Source organism: Leishmania panamensis (genome assembly GCF_000755165.1).
Source record: "Leishmania panamensis strain MHOM/PA/94/PSC-1 chromosome 13 sequence".
Classification (NCBI taxonomy): Eukaryota; Euglenozoa; class Kinetoplastea; order Trypanosomatida; family Trypanosomatidae; genus Leishmania; species Leishmania panamensis.
In genome coordinates, this window is record NC_025858.1 from 322,436 (window position 1) to 339,575 (window position 17,140).

The 17,140-nt window shown below is 60.6% G+C and overlaps 5 protein-coding genes across 5 annotated transcripts, besides 1 other annotated feature; all 5 read right to left on the bottom strand.

Moving 5' to 3' along the window:
- Window positions 1–206: part of a repeat region that runs on past the window's edge.
- A 316-nt stretch (window positions 207–522) lies between these two features.
- Window positions 523–5,547, bottom strand: LPMP_130870 (AMP deaminase, putative; the record flags this gene model as incomplete). The annotated part of the gene is made up of 1 exon (XM_010698867.1): window positions 523–5,547. The coding sequence occupies one exon, from the start codon at window positions 5,545–5,547 to the stop codon at window positions 523–525; it is 5,025 nt and encodes a 1,674-aa protein (XP_010697169.1).
- Window positions 5,548–6,193: 646 nt separating this feature from the next.
- LPMP_130880 (hypothetical protein) lies at window positions 6,194–7,699 on the bottom strand (the record flags this gene model as incomplete). The annotated part of the gene is made up of 1 exon (XM_010698868.1): window positions 6,194–7,699. The coding sequence occupies one exon, from the start codon at window positions 7,697–7,699 to the stop codon at window positions 6,194–6,196; it is 1,506 nt and encodes a 501-aa protein (XP_010697170.1).
- An 852-nt stretch (window positions 7,700–8,551) lies between these two features.
- Window positions 8,552–9,934, bottom strand: LPMP_130890 (hypothetical protein; the record flags this gene model as incomplete). Its single annotated transcript, XM_010698869.1, has 1 exon — window positions 8,552–9,934. One exon carries the CDS (start codon window positions 9,932–9,934, stop codon window positions 8,552–8,554), a length of 1,383 nt encoding a protein of 460 aa, XP_010697171.1.
- A 1,013-nt stretch (window positions 9,935–10,947) lies between these two features.
- Window positions 10,948–11,931, bottom strand: LPMP_130900 (hypothetical protein; the record flags this gene model as incomplete). The annotated part of the gene is made up of 1 exon (XM_010698870.1): window positions 10,948–11,931. One exon carries the CDS (start codon window positions 11,929–11,931, stop codon window positions 10,948–10,950), a length of 984 nt encoding a protein of 327 aa, XP_010697172.1.
- Window positions 11,932–13,284: 1,353 nt separating this feature from the next.
- Window positions 13,285–16,815, bottom strand: LPMP_130910 (hypothetical protein; the record flags this gene model as incomplete). The annotated part of the gene is made up of 1 exon (XM_010698871.1): window positions 13,285–16,815. One exon carries the CDS (start codon window positions 16,813–16,815, stop codon window positions 13,285–13,287), a length of 3,531 nt encoding a protein of 1,176 aa, XP_010697173.1.
- Between the last annotated feature and the right edge of the window lie 325 nt (window positions 16,816–17,140).

The following is a 17,140-nucleotide window of genomic DNA, read 5'->3' on the forward strand; positions in this document are numbered from 1 at the left end:
GTCACGCTGACACTCTGCCCATCCCATAGATGGCCCAGACGTGTCCACTGTCGTAGGTCTCTCCGACACCACGCCACCCAGTCCCTGGCTGCCGACATCAGTAGTGATGCATCGCGCTGACTTCCCTGCGTCGTGGGTGCTTGGCTGTGTCGCCACCAGAGGTGATTCGGCATTGGCAGGGAGAGAAGGGGCTCTGCCTAGCTTCCACCACCCAGAGAGGGTGAGGGATGCCGGACGTTAAGGTGTGTGTGGTCTCGTCATCCGAGGGGGTGGGTGGGTGGGGGAGGAGGTTAGACGCGAGGGAAGAAAGAAAAACGTGTCGGTCACACACAAATACGCAAACGGCGTCGGTGGTGGTGGGTGTCGGTAGCGGTGGGCTACAGACTGACAGGGGCACCTCCCCTCCCCCTCCCCCCCAAAAAGCAAACGTTGGCAAAGGACAAGAGGGACATGCTGGAGAAGAGGAGTGGCGCGGTGCCCTTCCCCACCCCGCCCACCCAAGCAAGGGCCTATTGACTGAATTTATACGTGAGAGGCGTCATGAGTCTTACCAATGCGTGTTGGACGTCCATCCAAGAGTGGAGGCGACAGTGACCAGCAGCGCTGCTTCTCCACAATCTCGGCGCCGTTCCAGCGCCGCTCCAGCAGCTCGCTGCGGGAGATGCCAACGGCGTCCATGATGTTCACCTCCTCCTCCAGCGGTGTGCGCATCGCGCGGCACGGCATCTCGCGTGCGGCGCGACGCTGTAGGTATGTCACCTCCTCCATGTATGCCTCGTAGCGAAAGGCGCACCGCGTCTGCGGCACGTGCGACCGCGTCACGTCGTTGCCCGCCACGCTGCACAGGTAATACAGCGGCCCAAGCCACTCCTTCTTGCGCGCGGCCGGGAAGCCTGAGGCTCGCACGCTGTTCGCGGCCAGCTCACATATGTCCGCAGCCGACAGGTTCCATAACGTCTCCGCCGCGCCGTACTCCTCGAGCAGCGGCTGCTCCGTGCGGTGGAAGATGAGGGGGCAGTCGGTGCCAATGGCCACGTTTAAGCCTCGGTACAGGAAGTTGGGCAGCGGGTGGTCCTTGTAACGGCGAAAGAGCGCGTTGTTCGACATGGGCGTCATAGCGAGCGGGATCTGCGCCAGGTAGTAGAGATACTGCAACACTGGCCGTCTGTCGAGGTTAATGCCATGTCCGATGCCGTCCGCCAGCACGAACACGTCTGCCATGTGGTCCGGGTCACCGCTCTCGCCGGCGTGGGGGCGGAACTGGAAGGTGTTGAGTCCCCGCGCGGCGCGATAGCGATTCAGCGTCGTGATGTTCACCCACATGTAAAATATGTAGTAGGCGAAGGGCGGGTTCTCGGTGCTGGTCCACTGCTCCGGCGGGGTGTCGATCATCTTGTCCGGCTCCTGATCACTCTCGTTATCGACACTGTCAAAGCCGGAGATGTGACTGAGGAAGAAATGCAAGTACGGGTACTTGTCGGGGTGCAGCGATGCTTCCCATAGCGGCTCGAAGATGTTGGTAAGCATCTCCTGAAAGCTGCGGAGCTGGCCGCTGAGCTGGTAGAGGTGGAAGAGCCGCGGCACCTGGATCATCCAGCTATTTGTGCGATGTGCCATTCCGTGAAGCACAAACCAGCGCGACAGTCGGTCCCACTCGCCCCTATACCGCCCGTAGATGGAGAGCCGGTTCTCCGTGAAGGTGCCACCCTCGAGCTCGTTCTGCTTGAAGGAGTCACGGATGAGCTCGGCAAAGTAGCGCCCGTGCATGAAGTTCTCCGTTTTGAGGAACAGCGATCGCAGGGAGGCCATACCCATTGGGCTGAAGCGGTGGTTGAAGCGGTCAAAGCGGTGAAACGTGGCCTTGCCGGCGTGCACCTGCAGCGCAGCGATGGGCATCCCGGCAAGAAGGTGCGCGACCTCAGCCGCCTTCGCGCTGTCCGCCGCGCTCACCTCGTCGCTTTCCGCGGGGACGCGCTGAGTGGCGCGGCGCACGGCTGTGCGGTCGGCCCCCTGCGTGACTGCCGACAGTTGTGGCTTCGGCTTCTGCTGCTGCTCCCCCAGAACTTCATCAAAGAACTCCACGAGCGTGATCGAGGCACCAGTCTTGGAATCCACGCCGACAACGTCGTCCGGGTGATCGCGGACTTTGTCCTGCATAAACTGCAGCAGTGATTTCGCCGTCATGCCACTCGCCATGTGGCGGTGCACGTCTACCTTGACGCAGTTGTGCGCGTCACCGCGCGCCGTCTGCTCCACACAGCGGTGTGACATGGTGGCAGTCCGTGCGCGTGAATCGACGCTATCCCTCTCTGCGTTCTCAGCTGCTGCTGCTGCTGTTGCCGTCGTGATCGTGTAGTTCTCCTCGTCGTCGTTTGTCAGCGCTACGTGCAGCTTGTACTTGAACTCGAGCATGTCAAGCCGCTTGCTGGCGTACTTGGCAACAGAGGGGTCGGCGCTGGCGAGGCGGCGCAGCATGCGCGTGTCCTTCTGAAACTGCGCCCATGTTGGCAAGGCTGACGGAGACGACACAGGCACACTATCAGCATAGCTGTCGCGCTGCTTTGGCTGCCTCTCTTCCAAGTTTAGCACGCCATCGCGCCACACCAGCCTCAACGCTGCCTGCGAGTTGCCGCAGCTGTCCTTGCCCTTGTCGCCGTAGGAGCGTTCCGACTGCATGTACTGAGCATCCTCAGAGTGAATGACGAACATCTGGTAGGCCTCTCGCGTCGCCATGGCCGTCATTAAGTGCTTTGCGGCTGCGCTGGGTCCACTCCAGTCGGGCCCAGCGATAAGGATGCGTGGGTACTGCATGGAGGCCTCATGCGCATAGTAGCCTGGCAGGTGCAGGAGGAGTGCCGGGTCGTGCTCGAGCTCCAGCGCACGGGTGCTGTCGCTGGCGGTACGGCGGTACACGGAGGTGGATGTGTTGTTGTCATTGTTGGCAGAGGATGGCAGAAATAGAATAGCACGAAGGCGCGCCTCATTACGCCAACTGCACATCGACCTCTGCGGTCCCGTTGTCGTCGCGTCCCCATCACCGCCGCCGTCGCCGCTGCTGCTGCTGCCGCCCTCACGCACCGCAGAAAAGAGCAGGTCGAGTTCGTGCGCCAGTGCGCAGGCGCGGTGGCGCAGCCGGAGGGAGCTCACTTGGGTGGCAGAGAATTGCGTGTACCGCGCCTGCGCGTGCGGCCAGGCGTACCCGAGGAGGTGCCGCCGCTCTGCCCAGGTAAGGCATCCGCTGCTCGCCTCGAGGGAGCGCAGGCACATCTCCGTTACATCGGCATTTGCCAGCCCGCACTGCTTCGTCAGCTCCATCAGTTCCTCGCTCAGTGCGTCGTTCGTCGTGTCATAGAAAAGAGGGTCCAGAGTGGCGACGCTGACGTGCAAGCCTGCCTGCACTGCAAGCGGAATGGCCGTTAGGCGCAGCGTGCGCTTGACCGAAGCACTGCAGCAGCGGTTACGTGATGGGGTGAGAATGACGTGGCGCTGGGTGAGCATGAACAGGTACGTGAGCGGGCTCCACTCGAACGCCGTGGACGGGTTCACAACCGCGTCGGCGAGGAGGAGGCCGAGTACACTCTCGCCAAAGAGTGTGCGGCTGTTGGCGCCGCCGTGGAGCGTGACCGTAAAAGCGGGCCGCGTGTTCCAAGCCGGCGTCGACGCCGTCGCATCGCGCACTGTGGCGGCGTCGCCGGTTGTTTTCTTCGGCTGCTCCCCGGAGGCGAGCAAAAAGGCGTTCACGAGCTGCACATTGCGCCACACATGATACACAAAGAAGGCGTCCGGCGGGGCTAGCGATGTGGCAGCCGCGGCATGCGCTGAGCCGCTGCTGCTGCTGTTGTTGCTGCCCGGTAGCGGAAATTGGTTGCTCGGGTCGCTAGTCGGTGGCATTTCCTGCACCGCAGCAGCGTTGGTGAGGCTTACCGAGAAGCCCGTTGTCCGGCGCAACAGCGACTGCATCTCTGCCACGCGGCGCGTCGTAGAAGGTGGAGGAGCGTCTCCGCCGCTACCTACTCTCCCAGCGGCAGCGGCGGCGGCGAGGAAGGCCTCCCAGATGGGGCTAAATATGTTGTGAAGGATACTGCCAAAGAAGAGCGACGGCGACGCAGGAGGGGAGGATACAGATGGAGCATCATGGCTCTCTGCTTGCGTGGCGAGCTGCTGGTGGTACTGCCGCCGTTGCGACTTTCCCTCCGTGCCTGCTCTGTAGGCATCTTGCACCACATGAAAGCGAAAGAACACACCCGGGCACGACTCTAGCAGCCCACTCACCGCGCACCACCGCGCCAGCCGTGGTAGTTCCGCCACATCCTTGCCGGACACAGTCAGCTCCAACTCCAGTCGGTCGTAGCTCGAGCCGGAGGTGAGGACACGCTTGAGGATCGGCACCAAGAGCCGCGCCAGCAGCTCACCCTCTCCATCGGCCCCGCCCGAGGTGCTCAGCAGGTGCTGAAGAAGTCGACTGGCGTAAGCCGCGCGGTGATTATCGCCCGAGTCTGCGAGCTGCTGCAGGCTCAGCCATCTGTCCGCAGAGTCAACTGCGTAGCTCGGGCGCAGGCAGAGTCCCTCCTCTGTCAGCACTCGCTCCGATATGGCCACGTTGCTTCCAAAGAAGCGCCGCACCGCCTCCTCAACGGAGATGCACGACACTGTGCCTGACGCAGTGCTGTTGTTGTGAGCAGATGTCGCTTCTTTCACGTGTACCTCGCCGACGGTGTTCTCTGTGACGTCCTCGGTGTACAGCGGGTAGCTTGGCTGGTCCCGGCGGAGCTCTTCGATAAACTTGACTACCGACGCGGCGCTCACACACGTCTCGACTCGGCGTAGGTCGCACTTGGGTGCTCGCTTGATGTCGCCACCGCCAAAGGTGGGGTGATACTCGTCCTCGCGACCGCCATTATAGGCGCGGTAGAGGTTGTAGCGGCTCTGCAGCACCTTAATTCGCGGTTCGCAGGCGCTAAAGACCTCGCCGTTGCTGATGAGGCTGCTGAGACGGTTGAAGTGATTGAGGAAGACTTTGTAGCTGAACAGTGGATATGAGCGCAGCTCCGTTACTAGCGGGATGACAGGGTTGCGCGTGGATGGAGAGGTGGCGGCCTCGGCTGTGAGGGATGCACACGGCTGCGGTGACGATGGCATGGCTGCCGCCCTGGATACGGCCGTCCAGACAGCTGAAGGGACGAGCAAGCCGTCTAGTTCCGCAACGGCGACTAAAGAGGACGTCAAAGGCATCGCTTCTGCTGCTACTGCGTCAGCGGGTGTGCAGCCCTGAAAGAAGTCCGACAGCCTTTCTAAAAGCGGTGCAGCAGCAGCAGCATGCGCGGCGTGGTCTCGGTAGACGTACTTTTCAGTGAAGGTGGAGTCGAGCTGATTCATCGCGCGGCTGTGCTCTGCTTCGCGCAGGTGCAAGCCGAGCCGCGTCGCAGCGGAGATGGACTGCACGTCGCCGATGATTTGCAGCGCCTCCAGCACCAGTGGTGCGCCCTTGTGAAAGGCTTCATCGCCGATGTCATGGTGGAGAAGGATGTCATGCCAGCGTTGCTCCATCTTCGAAGGACCCCCCAAAGGTCATGTGTGGGAAAGAAGAAGAGACGTTGTGATGGCGTGTGTATGTGGTGTGGCACAGAACGAGCGATAACGGCTGCGTGCGTTATCGTGGTGTTTCACGATGAAGATGCCGCGCACCGAGGGAGAAGGACGGGACATGCGATAGTAGTTCACCTCTTTAGCTGTTGCAGAATCCAGTGCTTGCAAGGCATCTTGTTGGCACCCTGTCGCTGCTTTCTTTCTCCTGCTTGAGTCGTCGCTACTGACGATGGCAAGAGGGGGATTTGGCCACCCTGACAACACCGACAGCGGGTGAGCAGGTGCTGGGGTGCTGCTCAAAGGTGACGCGTGCGTGGGGATGTACTGAGAGAACGCAAGGCTGTTTGTCGAGCAGCACTACCCACTGTGCAGGCGCAACCACATACATACGCACACGCTAACGCCTTCGTACATGCAGCCAGTGCTTAAAACACACCCTTAAAGGGCTGTTAGTCGTACCGTACAAGGCAGCCAGGGCACGATGATGCCCGCGTAGTGCGGCCTTCACCTCGGTCTTTACCCTGCGCTCTCGCGCGCAGACCCCCCCCCCCCACACATGTGCGTTATAGGAGAGCGAGCGAGAGGCAGGGCTATGCATCTGGTGGGGTTACGCGAATTGTGGAAACTTATGCTTCATGTCCACACCCTTGCGCTCCGCCACTTCCTTTCGCCGTCTACACTGGTACGTCGCCATCACGCGGTCGCGCAGTGCCTTGATCTGCTCCTCCTTGTTCATGCGCGCTGCTGTGCCGTCGGCGCGTGTCGCGTGCGTGATGGCAGGCGCGAGTCCAAGACACGCAAGGCGTTTCTGCTGGGCCAACGGACTCCCGCCGGCGAGAAGGCGGTGCCGCTCGGTGGCGCCATCACTGCCGTGTCCACGACGACCTTCCGCGCGCACCGGCGCATTTGTCCATCGCGACACGGCCGCGTTGTGATTCGGCACAACGTCGAACACCGGTGGGGCCTCCACCCGCTCACCGTAGCGCACAACGTCGACCAACTCGCAAAAGTCTCGCGGCTTCCGCGCCGCACTGCGTTTTTCAATGCGGTTCGCACCCGCCGCTTCTGCTGCCCGCCCCTCCACGTCGGGGTTAAAGGAGATGCGTTTGCGCTGCCGCTGCGGTGCTGTCTCATCCAAACCGTTGCCGTTGTCTCTTCCGTTGGCGTGCTCGCCTGCTGCAGATGGGGTTTCACGGCGGCGCTTGCGCGCTTTGCCATCGCCACCTTGGCGATGCGCCCCCGTAGCAGCGGCCTCTGCTGCATCGCGTTGAAACGTGGCGTCTTCTGCTTCTCGCTTCATGGCTCGCAGCTTGCGCTCGAAGGCGAGGTTCACGCGCTCGCGTACATCATCGGCAGTCTCCACCTGCGTGCCATCGCTGCCTCTGCCATTCTTTGTGCGGCGTTGCTTACCTGAGCCATTGGCGGTCTTGGCGTACTTGCCCAGTGCCTCTTCCATTTCTTGCAACTGCGACGCGATGCGGGCTCGGCGACTCGCTTGCTTCCGCCTGTGCTTCCGCTCCTTCTTGCGGGCAATGACCTCTTCGACCGAGCGTGGCTCACCACCGGTGCTGTCTCCACCGCTGGCGGCGGTCAATCCACCATGGCGGCTGCTCGGCGACTGCAAGACCGCGCCTACAGAGGCGCTGAGCTCGTCGTTCAGAGAGGCATACTCCACTCGCTTGCTCAGCTTCTTGGAGGTCGATGCGGCTGGTGTAGCGGAGACAGCAGCAGCAGGAATTGTTGCTGAGCTAGCCTCTGCTGCTTCCTGTTTCTCCTTCTCAGACGTTCTCCCGCTGCCTCTGCTGCTGCTGCTGCTGCTGCTGCTGCCGCCACTGGTTGCGGTGGTGGGCGGCACCCTCGCGTCTTGTTCCTGCCGCGCCTTTTCCAGCGCGGCGCGCCTCGCCTCCTGCCGGGAACGCTTCTCTTGCAGATAGGCAAATATATGGCGCTGGCTATGCGGAATGCTGTCAAGGCTGCCGATTGTCGTCACCGTGGGCACCTGATTTGCCATCTTTGCTCGCTTCTGCTCTCGCTGAAATGGCGACAGCTTGGCATTCTTGTTGCGCTTGTGTGTGTGCGACTTGTGCCGCGGCACGCGATCGCGACGGGCCATGGTGCAGACACACACCGACCCACCCCCACACACGCCGGCAAAACGTAAAGGGCGTAATTAATGGGAGATGTACACGGAAGCTCGTCTCTGTGCGTGTGTGTGTGTGTGTGTGTGTGTAAGCCCAATGCTCTTGCCGGGGAGGTGGTCATACTGGGAGGAGGAGGTTGTGCCAGTGCGAACGGAGGGGAGGGGGTTCGACGGAGGTAGTCGGCCACAGGAGAAAGAGGAATCCGTGATGAAATAGGAGCTGCGAGGATAAGACACCAAGGGCGGCAACGATAGCGGAGGACGGCGTGAAAGGCATCAGCTGGCCAGTGCGTCTGCGTGCTCTGAGAGACGTCGACGCCGCACCACTTTCATGAAGCCGGGAAGGCAAGCAACCAAAACAGAGCACAACACGCCCAACGACACGGTGCTTAGCCACATGTAGCCCCCCTTCTCACCAGCACGACTACGAGGCTGCTTGTCGCTCCGCATTCTTTCAGTTGTTTTCGCCTGTTTTCTCACACACTGCGGCTCTTATGTGAGTATGAATGCGCTCGTGTTGGCGTCCTGCACAGCACGAGTCCCCGTCGCGACACCACTACTGTGAGATGCGGCTGGGGCCCACAAAACACGCCTTCCTGCTGCTACGCAGAATAAATATGAAGAGGTGCCCACGCACTTTCATCACATCTGAAAAAGAAAAAAAAACAGAAAGCGAAGGCGTGAATGCGTCCTATACGCGTACCCACCCATACGCTGTTACTGAGTTAACCGAATCGACCCACCAAAGGACACACATACCCACAAGGACACACAGCTGCACTAGCCCACATGCGAGGGAAGAGGCAGAAGCGCCCACGGCTCGTCTTACTCGCTCGCGTTTTCCATCTCCTGCGCGCGCACAAACTCGGCGTTGGCGCGGGAGAGCGGGTCGGAGAAGATGAGAGAAACACGCAGGCCGGGCTCCAGCTCGAACTGGTCCAGCAGCTGCTTCGCCTTGAAGAGCGACTCGGCGTCGCGGAAGACGACGCGGAGGTGTTGCTCATAGAGACACCAACAGGACAGGTAGCCGGGAAGGTCGCGCAGACAGCTGCGCACGCGCTGCAGCGGTACCCGGCACGAGAGCGCCGCCACCGCCGTCACGAAATCCTTCTGGCGACGCGGGAATTGCGTAATGATTGTGGCGGGCACCGACTTCTTCAGCTGCTTGGACCACCTGCCACTGCAGTTGGTACTTTGATTCACATCGTCTGCTGCCGTCTCACCATTTTTGTGTGCCGTGGCGTCATCCTCGTCCCTGCGCCCCTCGTCGTCCTCAGGCGCCTCCCTTTTCACTCGCTGAGGAGATGAGGCGTCATTGTTGTTGTCCTCTGCGTAGACGCGCTGCCGTTTCTCACCAGAGGCAGGCAATACCAGCGGAGTGACGCCGCTGCCGTGCACGTCCGCATCTTCTTGTGCTTCTACACGCTCCTCGCTCTTTACAGTAGTGTCACCCAAGCCGTCCGTGCCGCTCGGAGCAGGACCCTTTTTGACGCGCACCAGTACTTCGTCTGCTATTCGTCCAGGAAGGTGCACCCTCACGGGCACTTTTTCCTCGAAGTAGTGCTGCTGCCGCAGTCGCAGGGCCAGCTGCTCAACTGCGCCGACGTTCGCCACCGCCGCCCCCTCCGACATATCCTCGGCAGGGACAGTCGCCTTCTTTGGCCCTGGCTTCGCTGACGAGGAGGATGTCGGCGCCCCCACTGACTTGGCGCTTCCCGCTGGCGTTGGCGGCCGCCGAGAGGTTTTGTTTAGCTGCATCGGTGAGAAGTCGGCGTTGGCCGGCCCGTAGAGGCTAATTTCGGCTGAGCGGGTCTCGGTGCGGCAGCGAACCGCGTAGCTGCAACCACGCACCGCACCGATCAGGCGCCGCGACTGAGGTCCGCCCTCGTGAATAAGCCGCTCCACATCCAGCGTTTCCTCGTAGTCGCTACGCAGGCCGCAGTAGTAGGGCAGGCAGGCTTTGTGCAACTTGCCAAAGTCGTTTTCAACGTTCGTGATGATCACCGTGTACTTGACTTTCTCTGGCTCCTCGGCCTGGGGCGCCGTGCCTGCTCGTGAGGTCGTCTTCTCCACGTGCCCTGGCGCGCGGGGACGCTGGGGTCGCTCCCCGCTAGTGTTCGCGTTGCCGCTGGTGTTGGACCTCGCAGGATGTCCGGCGCGAGATGTCGCTGGCGCCCCACCACGCCTTGTGGAGGCGCTGCTCATCATTCAGGACGTGGACGTGCAAGGGAGGCGGACAAATGTGTTGGTGCCGATGGAGGGAGGAGAGTGATGGTTGGTGGTGTGTGTGTGGGGGGGGGAACGAAATGCGGGGGAGGAAATGAGGCGGTCAGCTCCTCTCCGACAGATGGGGCTCTCTACCGAGATCGATTGATATATTTGCTTTTCCTTGTCTGATATGCGCGCTACGACGTGCTCGTGTGCGTGTATGTGCCTGTGGGGACAACACGGCGGTGCCGCGAGTAAAGGGGGGAGGTATGGGGAGGGAGAAGCGCAGAAGGAGTCTAAACCGCACGCGCACAGAGGATGGTGAGCATGGCGGGGGGGGGGGCGCGGTGGTGGTGGGCAGGGAGGAGTGGTGCAGGACTGATGGGAACCGCAGGGGTGGGTGGGTGGGATAGGCGCCACACTAGCAGCAACAGCGAAAAGAGGCCATTCCCCCCCCTCCCCGCCCCCAACCACAGCCTACTCAGACACCCAGCCCCAGGCTTAGGCACAGAGGCACACCCAAGGCGTGTAGTGCGGCCCCATGAGGCAACAAGCGCACGCGTTACGAAGCACAAAGGCCTCCAAAACAAAGAGAGGAGCAAAAAAAGGAGGGGGGGGGCAGTCGAGGCAAGGCGGGAGGAGAAGGCCCGCAACATCCACAGGCGGAACGCCCAGGCAGCTGCAGCCGTACCCATTCCAGCGGGGACTGAGGCGCAGCAACAGAGCGTGAGAATGTGGGGAGGGGAAGGGAGAGGGGAGGGAAAACCATCCAGGACATGGCATGAGAAATAGAGAGAGGTAGGTAGGTAGAGAGAAGACCATCGCCAACACGGCATGGAGGGACAGGCAAACAAACGCTTAGGCGCGCACACACACCCACACGTGTTGTCGCACACCCTCCACGCCACATCTTCGATCGCTCGGTCCTTGTGTCACCCAGCTACCGCTGCCCCCCCTCTCCCACCTCCGTCCACACACCCGCCTGCGCCCATCCACTCCATTGCTATCCTGTCTTATGCCTTTTCGAAACGGTACTTGAGCGCTGACAGGGCCACCAAGCTCTCGCGGGTGTCGAGCATCGAGCGCACCAGCAGCCCGATGCCAAGGTGGAAGAGTGGCTGCCACACGGCCACCACGTACTCGAGCGCGGCGTTGGTGATTTTCTGCAGCGACAGCACTGACGGCACCTGAAGTCCGAGATCGGCGTAGGCACTCTGAGTGGCGCGCTGGCGGTGCACCAGTATCGTGATCCAGAAAAGCGAACCGAGACTTGAAAGGGCTGCTGCGACGTACAGGGCAACCGCCGGGTCCGCCTTGACACGTTGGCGCAGGCGGCAGAGGGTGAGTCGCGGCTTCGCGGGCGCCGCCGCATGTGAGGGGCTCCCCTCGGGGCGCCGCCTATGCAGATCACGCGGCTCCGTTCGCGTAAGGCTCTCGATGTTCACTCTAAGTCGGCGACACACCACGTAGCAGCTCCACGCTGCCCACAGCAGCAGCGCAATGCTATAGAGCATCACCATGGCGGAGAGGACTGTTATCGCACCACCAGATTGAACGCGAATCCCCGCGGCCCTATGGCGGTTCATGTAGTCATACACGTACTTGCGTTGTGCAGCACGCTGCTCCGCGTCCAGCGCTGCCAGCACTGCGGGAGGTGCTTGAAGCGGTGCTGTTGAAGTCAATGCAGCTGTCACTGGTTCCAATGAGCCTCGCTGTTGTTGCTGGGCGAGCTGCACGAGACTCGAGGTCGTTGCCACGTCGACAGACACATCAATCAGTAAGGAGCCGCTCAGCAATAGGACCGTGTACACTAACGCCAGTACCGCCTGGAGGCAAACAATAACCTTCAAACACTGCGTATTGCCTCGCAGCGAGCGAGCAAAGTAGGCAATGACTTCCTCCTGCTCCTGTGTGCTCAGAATGTCATTGCAGTCGATCAGCAGCTTGGCCTGCTGGTCTTTGCTGCTGAGATGGCAATTTGGTTGACGGTAGCGCATTGGCTTTGAGGGAAACGGTGCGAAACACGAAAAGAAAAGCGCAGCAGGGGGGAGCGGCGAACAGCCTCGTTTGCTCTCTTACTGGTGATCGATGTGGTGCTACAGTAGTGCCCGTGTTGCTTATGTCTGCGCGTGTGTGCGTGCCACGGTATGCTTGCACCCAGACACACACACACAGACACACAACTAAACAGAGGACAACTACGCGGACATGCACAGGCCTTTTTACCCGATGAAAATCGGAAAGGAGGAGAGAGCGTGTTTTTTTTCCAGTTGGGCGACCCACTCCTCTTCAATTATGCATTCGCCGTCTCTTCTCGCTCTCGCTCGTTCTCTATACGAGAGGCAGCGGGACAAGAGAGAACTGAACTTCCTCAGGTGGAAAAAGTACCAGCGCAGTGGGTGCAGAGCACTGTTGAAAGACTCGAGTGTGTGCGCAGAGATAGAGAGAGGTTGGCGGCATAAAAAAGAAGAAAAAAAAGATCGTAGTGTGTACGTGTCCTTGCTTGTTTAACTGCGACGACTGCGACACGCCCGCAGACTCGCCCCAAAGCCCCGAGTCTTGGCCACTTGACGAAGACTTGCTATATGAAGGCAGTGTCTCCACATAGGCAGCGACTGAGGAGGCTCTGATAAGGCCAATGAGGGCACAGTCCTTCTCGTCCCTCCTAGCCGAACAACCCCCCTTGCACTTTCAAGGTGGCCATCACGCAACGCTGTGTGTGTGTGTGTGCGTGTCTTTACATTTTCATGCCTGTAGGAGCGTCTGCTCGCTGCAGAGGTGGAGTGCAGGCACCGCAAGAGGAACCGACACCAAAGAAACGCATATGTCTCTGTGCGGGGTGGCGGCACCCCCTCCTTCCCCTTCTCTTCTCCAGCGATGCAGCTGAGCTCTTAGTTAATTCTCCTTCTCATCGACGAGGTACCCCTTCAGCACCATGGACGGTAGCTTCAGGAGTGGTTTCATGACCATCGTTGCTGTGACGGTGTCCGGGAGCGTGATTAACAGGTTCGATGGGGTGGTCGGTCAGTACGGCGAGGCTGCCCAACGGATGCCACCGAGCGGTGGTGACAACCGACGACCGTAGTTGCCGCTACGCGACTGCACCTGGTGGTGCAGTGTGGTGGCGTTGCCATGGGCCAGTTCGTGTTAGCGACGTGCCGCGCTTGTGAAGGTTTCTACAGCGCTTGTCTGGGTAACATTCGCGACGCCAATTTCCGCTCGTGACACGCCGTGGTGTTGCCACTGCACCTCCATGTTATAGCCACCGCTCGCTGAGAAGTTGTGAGGGATAGAAGACGTCCCCGAGAGGGAGCGTACCCCCCCCCCTACTGTGGCAGGCGGCCGTGTAGTTAGCCACCTCCTGTGATGGCGAGGTCGGCTCCAAGGACATCTATGGATACCAGTGCAGGCACCGCTGCCGATAGATAGTTGGACTTAGCAGGCGAGGCTCTTCTCCTGCGCAGCAACAGCTGACGTACCTTGGAGCTCTGCCACGCAGACAGGTTGGCAAAGGATCGCCGTCGTGAGAGACAGCCATCCCACCACCGCACGCAAACCAGCCTGCCGAGCAGCTGCATCAGTTTCTGCACGGCGAAACACACGGCATGCCACACTGCTCCGACTCGCGAGCGCGCGTAGGAGATCTTCGCAAAGCGGTGAGACTGCAGATGATGCAGCTGTTGTAGGAGGGTTGGCAACGAGGAAGTGAGGGGATGGATGATGCGACTAAGGGCACCACCGCTTGCCCACCGCCGCAGCCCTTGAGCAAGCGGTGAGTACCACACAGCGTAGTAGAGCACGCTCCGCCACTGCTCCTCGACCGAGTAGGCCCGTGCCGCACCGCCTCCGGCTGACGGTGCCGCGACCAATACATTCTCCTTCACCTGCCGGCACAACCACCGCAGCAGCAGCGCCGCAAGGAGTAGCTGGCCCTGGCGGAGAAAGGGGTAGAGGGCACCTATCGCTAACTTGATAGAGCCCGGCTTGGGGAACTCACAGTCCATTCGGGTTAATGTGGGGATGTCGATGAGGCCGGTGGCCGTCACACGACCGTCCCCGTCCTGCAGATTGAACTCATGGACAGTGCGCATGACCGTCTTTGACGCAGCAGCGACTGAGGCGGGGTGCAGCCAGTCGTCCATCGCCGACGTGGCGCTGCCGAGCTCGCGCAGACTATCCGTAGAGGCGCTCTTGTCCTGCGTGCTGGACGAGGAGAATGACAACCACAGCTGTATATTCCGCGCCAGCGTCCAGGCCCAGTAGACGTACGGGTGCTCGAAGAACCACGCGTGATGTATGACGCGCTTAAAGTGCTCGAGTTTGTATGCGACGCGGACGTGTGGGTTCAGCAGAATGATCGGCGCTCGCCTGTCCTGCAAGAGGGCCGCATGCATTACATCTTGGCAGATCAAGAGGCACTCCGAGGCGAGACAAACTTCATCACGCACCGGCGCGCGCCCAGTCACGGTGGCACCGTAGGAAGGTGTGAAAGAGTGGCGAAACCGAACTGACGGGTGCCGCGCACGGTAGTAGACGCTGTCCTCCTCGACGCGCAGCCCTGCCGGCGCAGCAGACTCCCCATCGCCCATGCCCTCTGCCTTGACGGCTGCGTCGACGCAATGCGCCGGACCTGGCGCGTTGGCGATGAGGACCGTGCGGTTTTCAATCCGTAGCCCCAGCCGCGTCCAGTCCGCGTTGCTCGCCGAAGACCACCACGCCTCGTGGTTCACCACGGACTGCAGAAGACTCTCGAAACTGCTACTGTTGTCGCATGTCTCCGGCTCGTAGAAAGGCACGTCTGTCACCTCGGCTATCTCGCGGCGCGTCGAGCTCCACGACGCACACTCCGACTGCAGGCGGCGGGTTAGTAAGCGTGTATAGTAGCGCGCCAGCGTCGTTGTGTTGAGCAAGTCGTGGACGTCACCAACGCGGTCGTAGATCGCACCTGAGGGGCGCAGCAGCACATCAGGGGGAGGGGCAACAGCAGCAGCAGTAGCGTTGTGTGCGTCTCCGGCAGTGGCTGGCATAGACGATGTCACCGGCGAGGGTCGCACTGTCGTCTCTGCAACATCCTGGGCGGGAAATTCGAGGCGATGCTGCGGCGTCGGGGGGAGGAAGAAGCGACCGCGAATGGCGGCGAGGCCGTTCCAGCAGCACTTGACTGGGATGGCACTCGTCTCCGGTGCATAGCCACCGCTGGGCTCGTGATTGAAGATGCGGTAGAATGCCTCTTGAGTGGCACGGTCGTCCGAGTAAGGCATCTGCGGCTTGAAGGGCTTGCCAAGTCGATCGCGCGTGATCCACGTGTCATAGAAGGTAAAGTAGAAGTCCATACCACACGCCATATCAAAGGTTGTGGGAGGCGTTGTCGATGTGGCACCGGATGGAAGCGGCGATGTTGTGCTCACGTGACGCTTTTCTAGATTGCCCTTGCCGCCAATGCCAGCATCAGCAACCTCCGCAGACTCGTGTTTCGTCTTCATAACTGAGGACAGCCAGCCGTGTGGCCGCGTTGTCGCCGCCATCCGTGCCTCGGCACGGCTCTCTAGAAGCGCCGTAATATCCTGAGGACGGAAGAGGATATCATTGAAGAAGAGAACTACAAGACCGTCTGCGTCACCATTTACATCAGCCTGCTGCTCTTGCTGCTGCTGCTGCGATCCTCCAAACACATTCATGCCCTTCTCGTAGAGCGGCTCGAGCGCTTTATTCCGGATGCACGCCATCCACTCAATGCGCTCGTGGAAGGGCTGACGCTCCACGTAGCCGAGACAGGTGCCTTCCGTTGTCGCGTAGACGTTCCGCACTCCGGCAGCGTGCAGTCGCGGGATGAGGAGCGTGGCGATAAGCTCGCTCGTCCTATCGGGCGATATGTTGGAGTAGATGGCGACGACAACAGAGGTGGCGAGGTCGAAGAACGGCTTCACCTCTTCTTCCAGAAAGACGATCAGCGCCTCGGTAAGGTCAGGCAGCACCTCTTCGTTTTTCCACAGATTTAGGGCAATATAGAAGTGATCCCAACCGTGAGTGGGCCTGTGCGGGGTCTTGCGATGCGGCATAGCATAGCGGCGCTTGCCTTTTGGAATGGTGACTACGACGGCGGGATCGGTACCGCAGTCGATGGCCACAGCCTCCGCTGCAGCCGTCCGGTTCTCGGCATTCTCGCCAGTACACTCCGGCTTGACGATCATGTCGGCGTGCGGCGGCGGCGGCGGCACCAATGGGTAGGGCACGAGCTGGACGTCGTTGAAGGCAAGAGAGGATGAGTCTGACGAGCCGTGATAATGCAGAACCAAGCTGCTTGGGTAAGGCACCTTCACCACATCCTCGGCAACTACATCATCATTAGGGACCTCATCGTCCTCCTCTCTGTGGCTGCCAGCCAAGAAGCTGAACAGCGACGTGGCAGGGTGCCGGGTTTTCCAAGACTTACGCTGGCGATTGGAGAGCGCCTCTGCACGCGCCTCCACTCGCTCGTTCTTTGCTAATGCGTCCACGAGTTTTGACACCTGCGCGGCGGCACTGCCGGGCCGGCGCCAGAACTGTATTTGCTCGAAGAAGTCTTTCGACACCAGGGTGCGGACATCACGCACATCGCTGAGCTGTGGTGGTACAGTGCGGTTGATGTACTCGGCGACAAAGGTGTCCGTCACGTGCGGGAATTCACGCCGGTCGAGTGCAAGGGGCACGACTCGCCGGTGCACTCGAGGCGTAAACAGGAGCGTCCCCATGCTGTGCGCCTCACCACGAAGCTCCTGCATCTCCCCGGCGTGCGAGTTTTCAACATCGTCGAAGAGGTTGCCGTGCAGGACGCTAATGAGCAGAAGCAGTCCGAAGAGAACGAGCAGGGCGGCGTAGCGCAATGTGTTACCATAGTGCATTGATGGCTGAGGAAAGAGGGAAGGGCGACAGATGCGAGGAAGAGAGGGACTGACTCAGCAACGAAGCAAGTCAGGGAGGAAAAGTAAAATGGAAAAAAGCTTCAAACTAGCGCAACTAGCAGCAGGACACGCACGCAGGAATATCGGACAGAGACACTTGAGGCCAAGAGACAACCACCACTCCAGGCGCACAGTAACTGCATGTTGCTTTGTTTTCGGTTCTAGTGGGAACGATGTGTGCTCGGTGCGTGTATTGTGTCCGTCCCAGCTGCGCACTGGAGGTCTGTCTGTCTGACTGTCTGTGTGTGTGTGTGTGTGTGTGTGT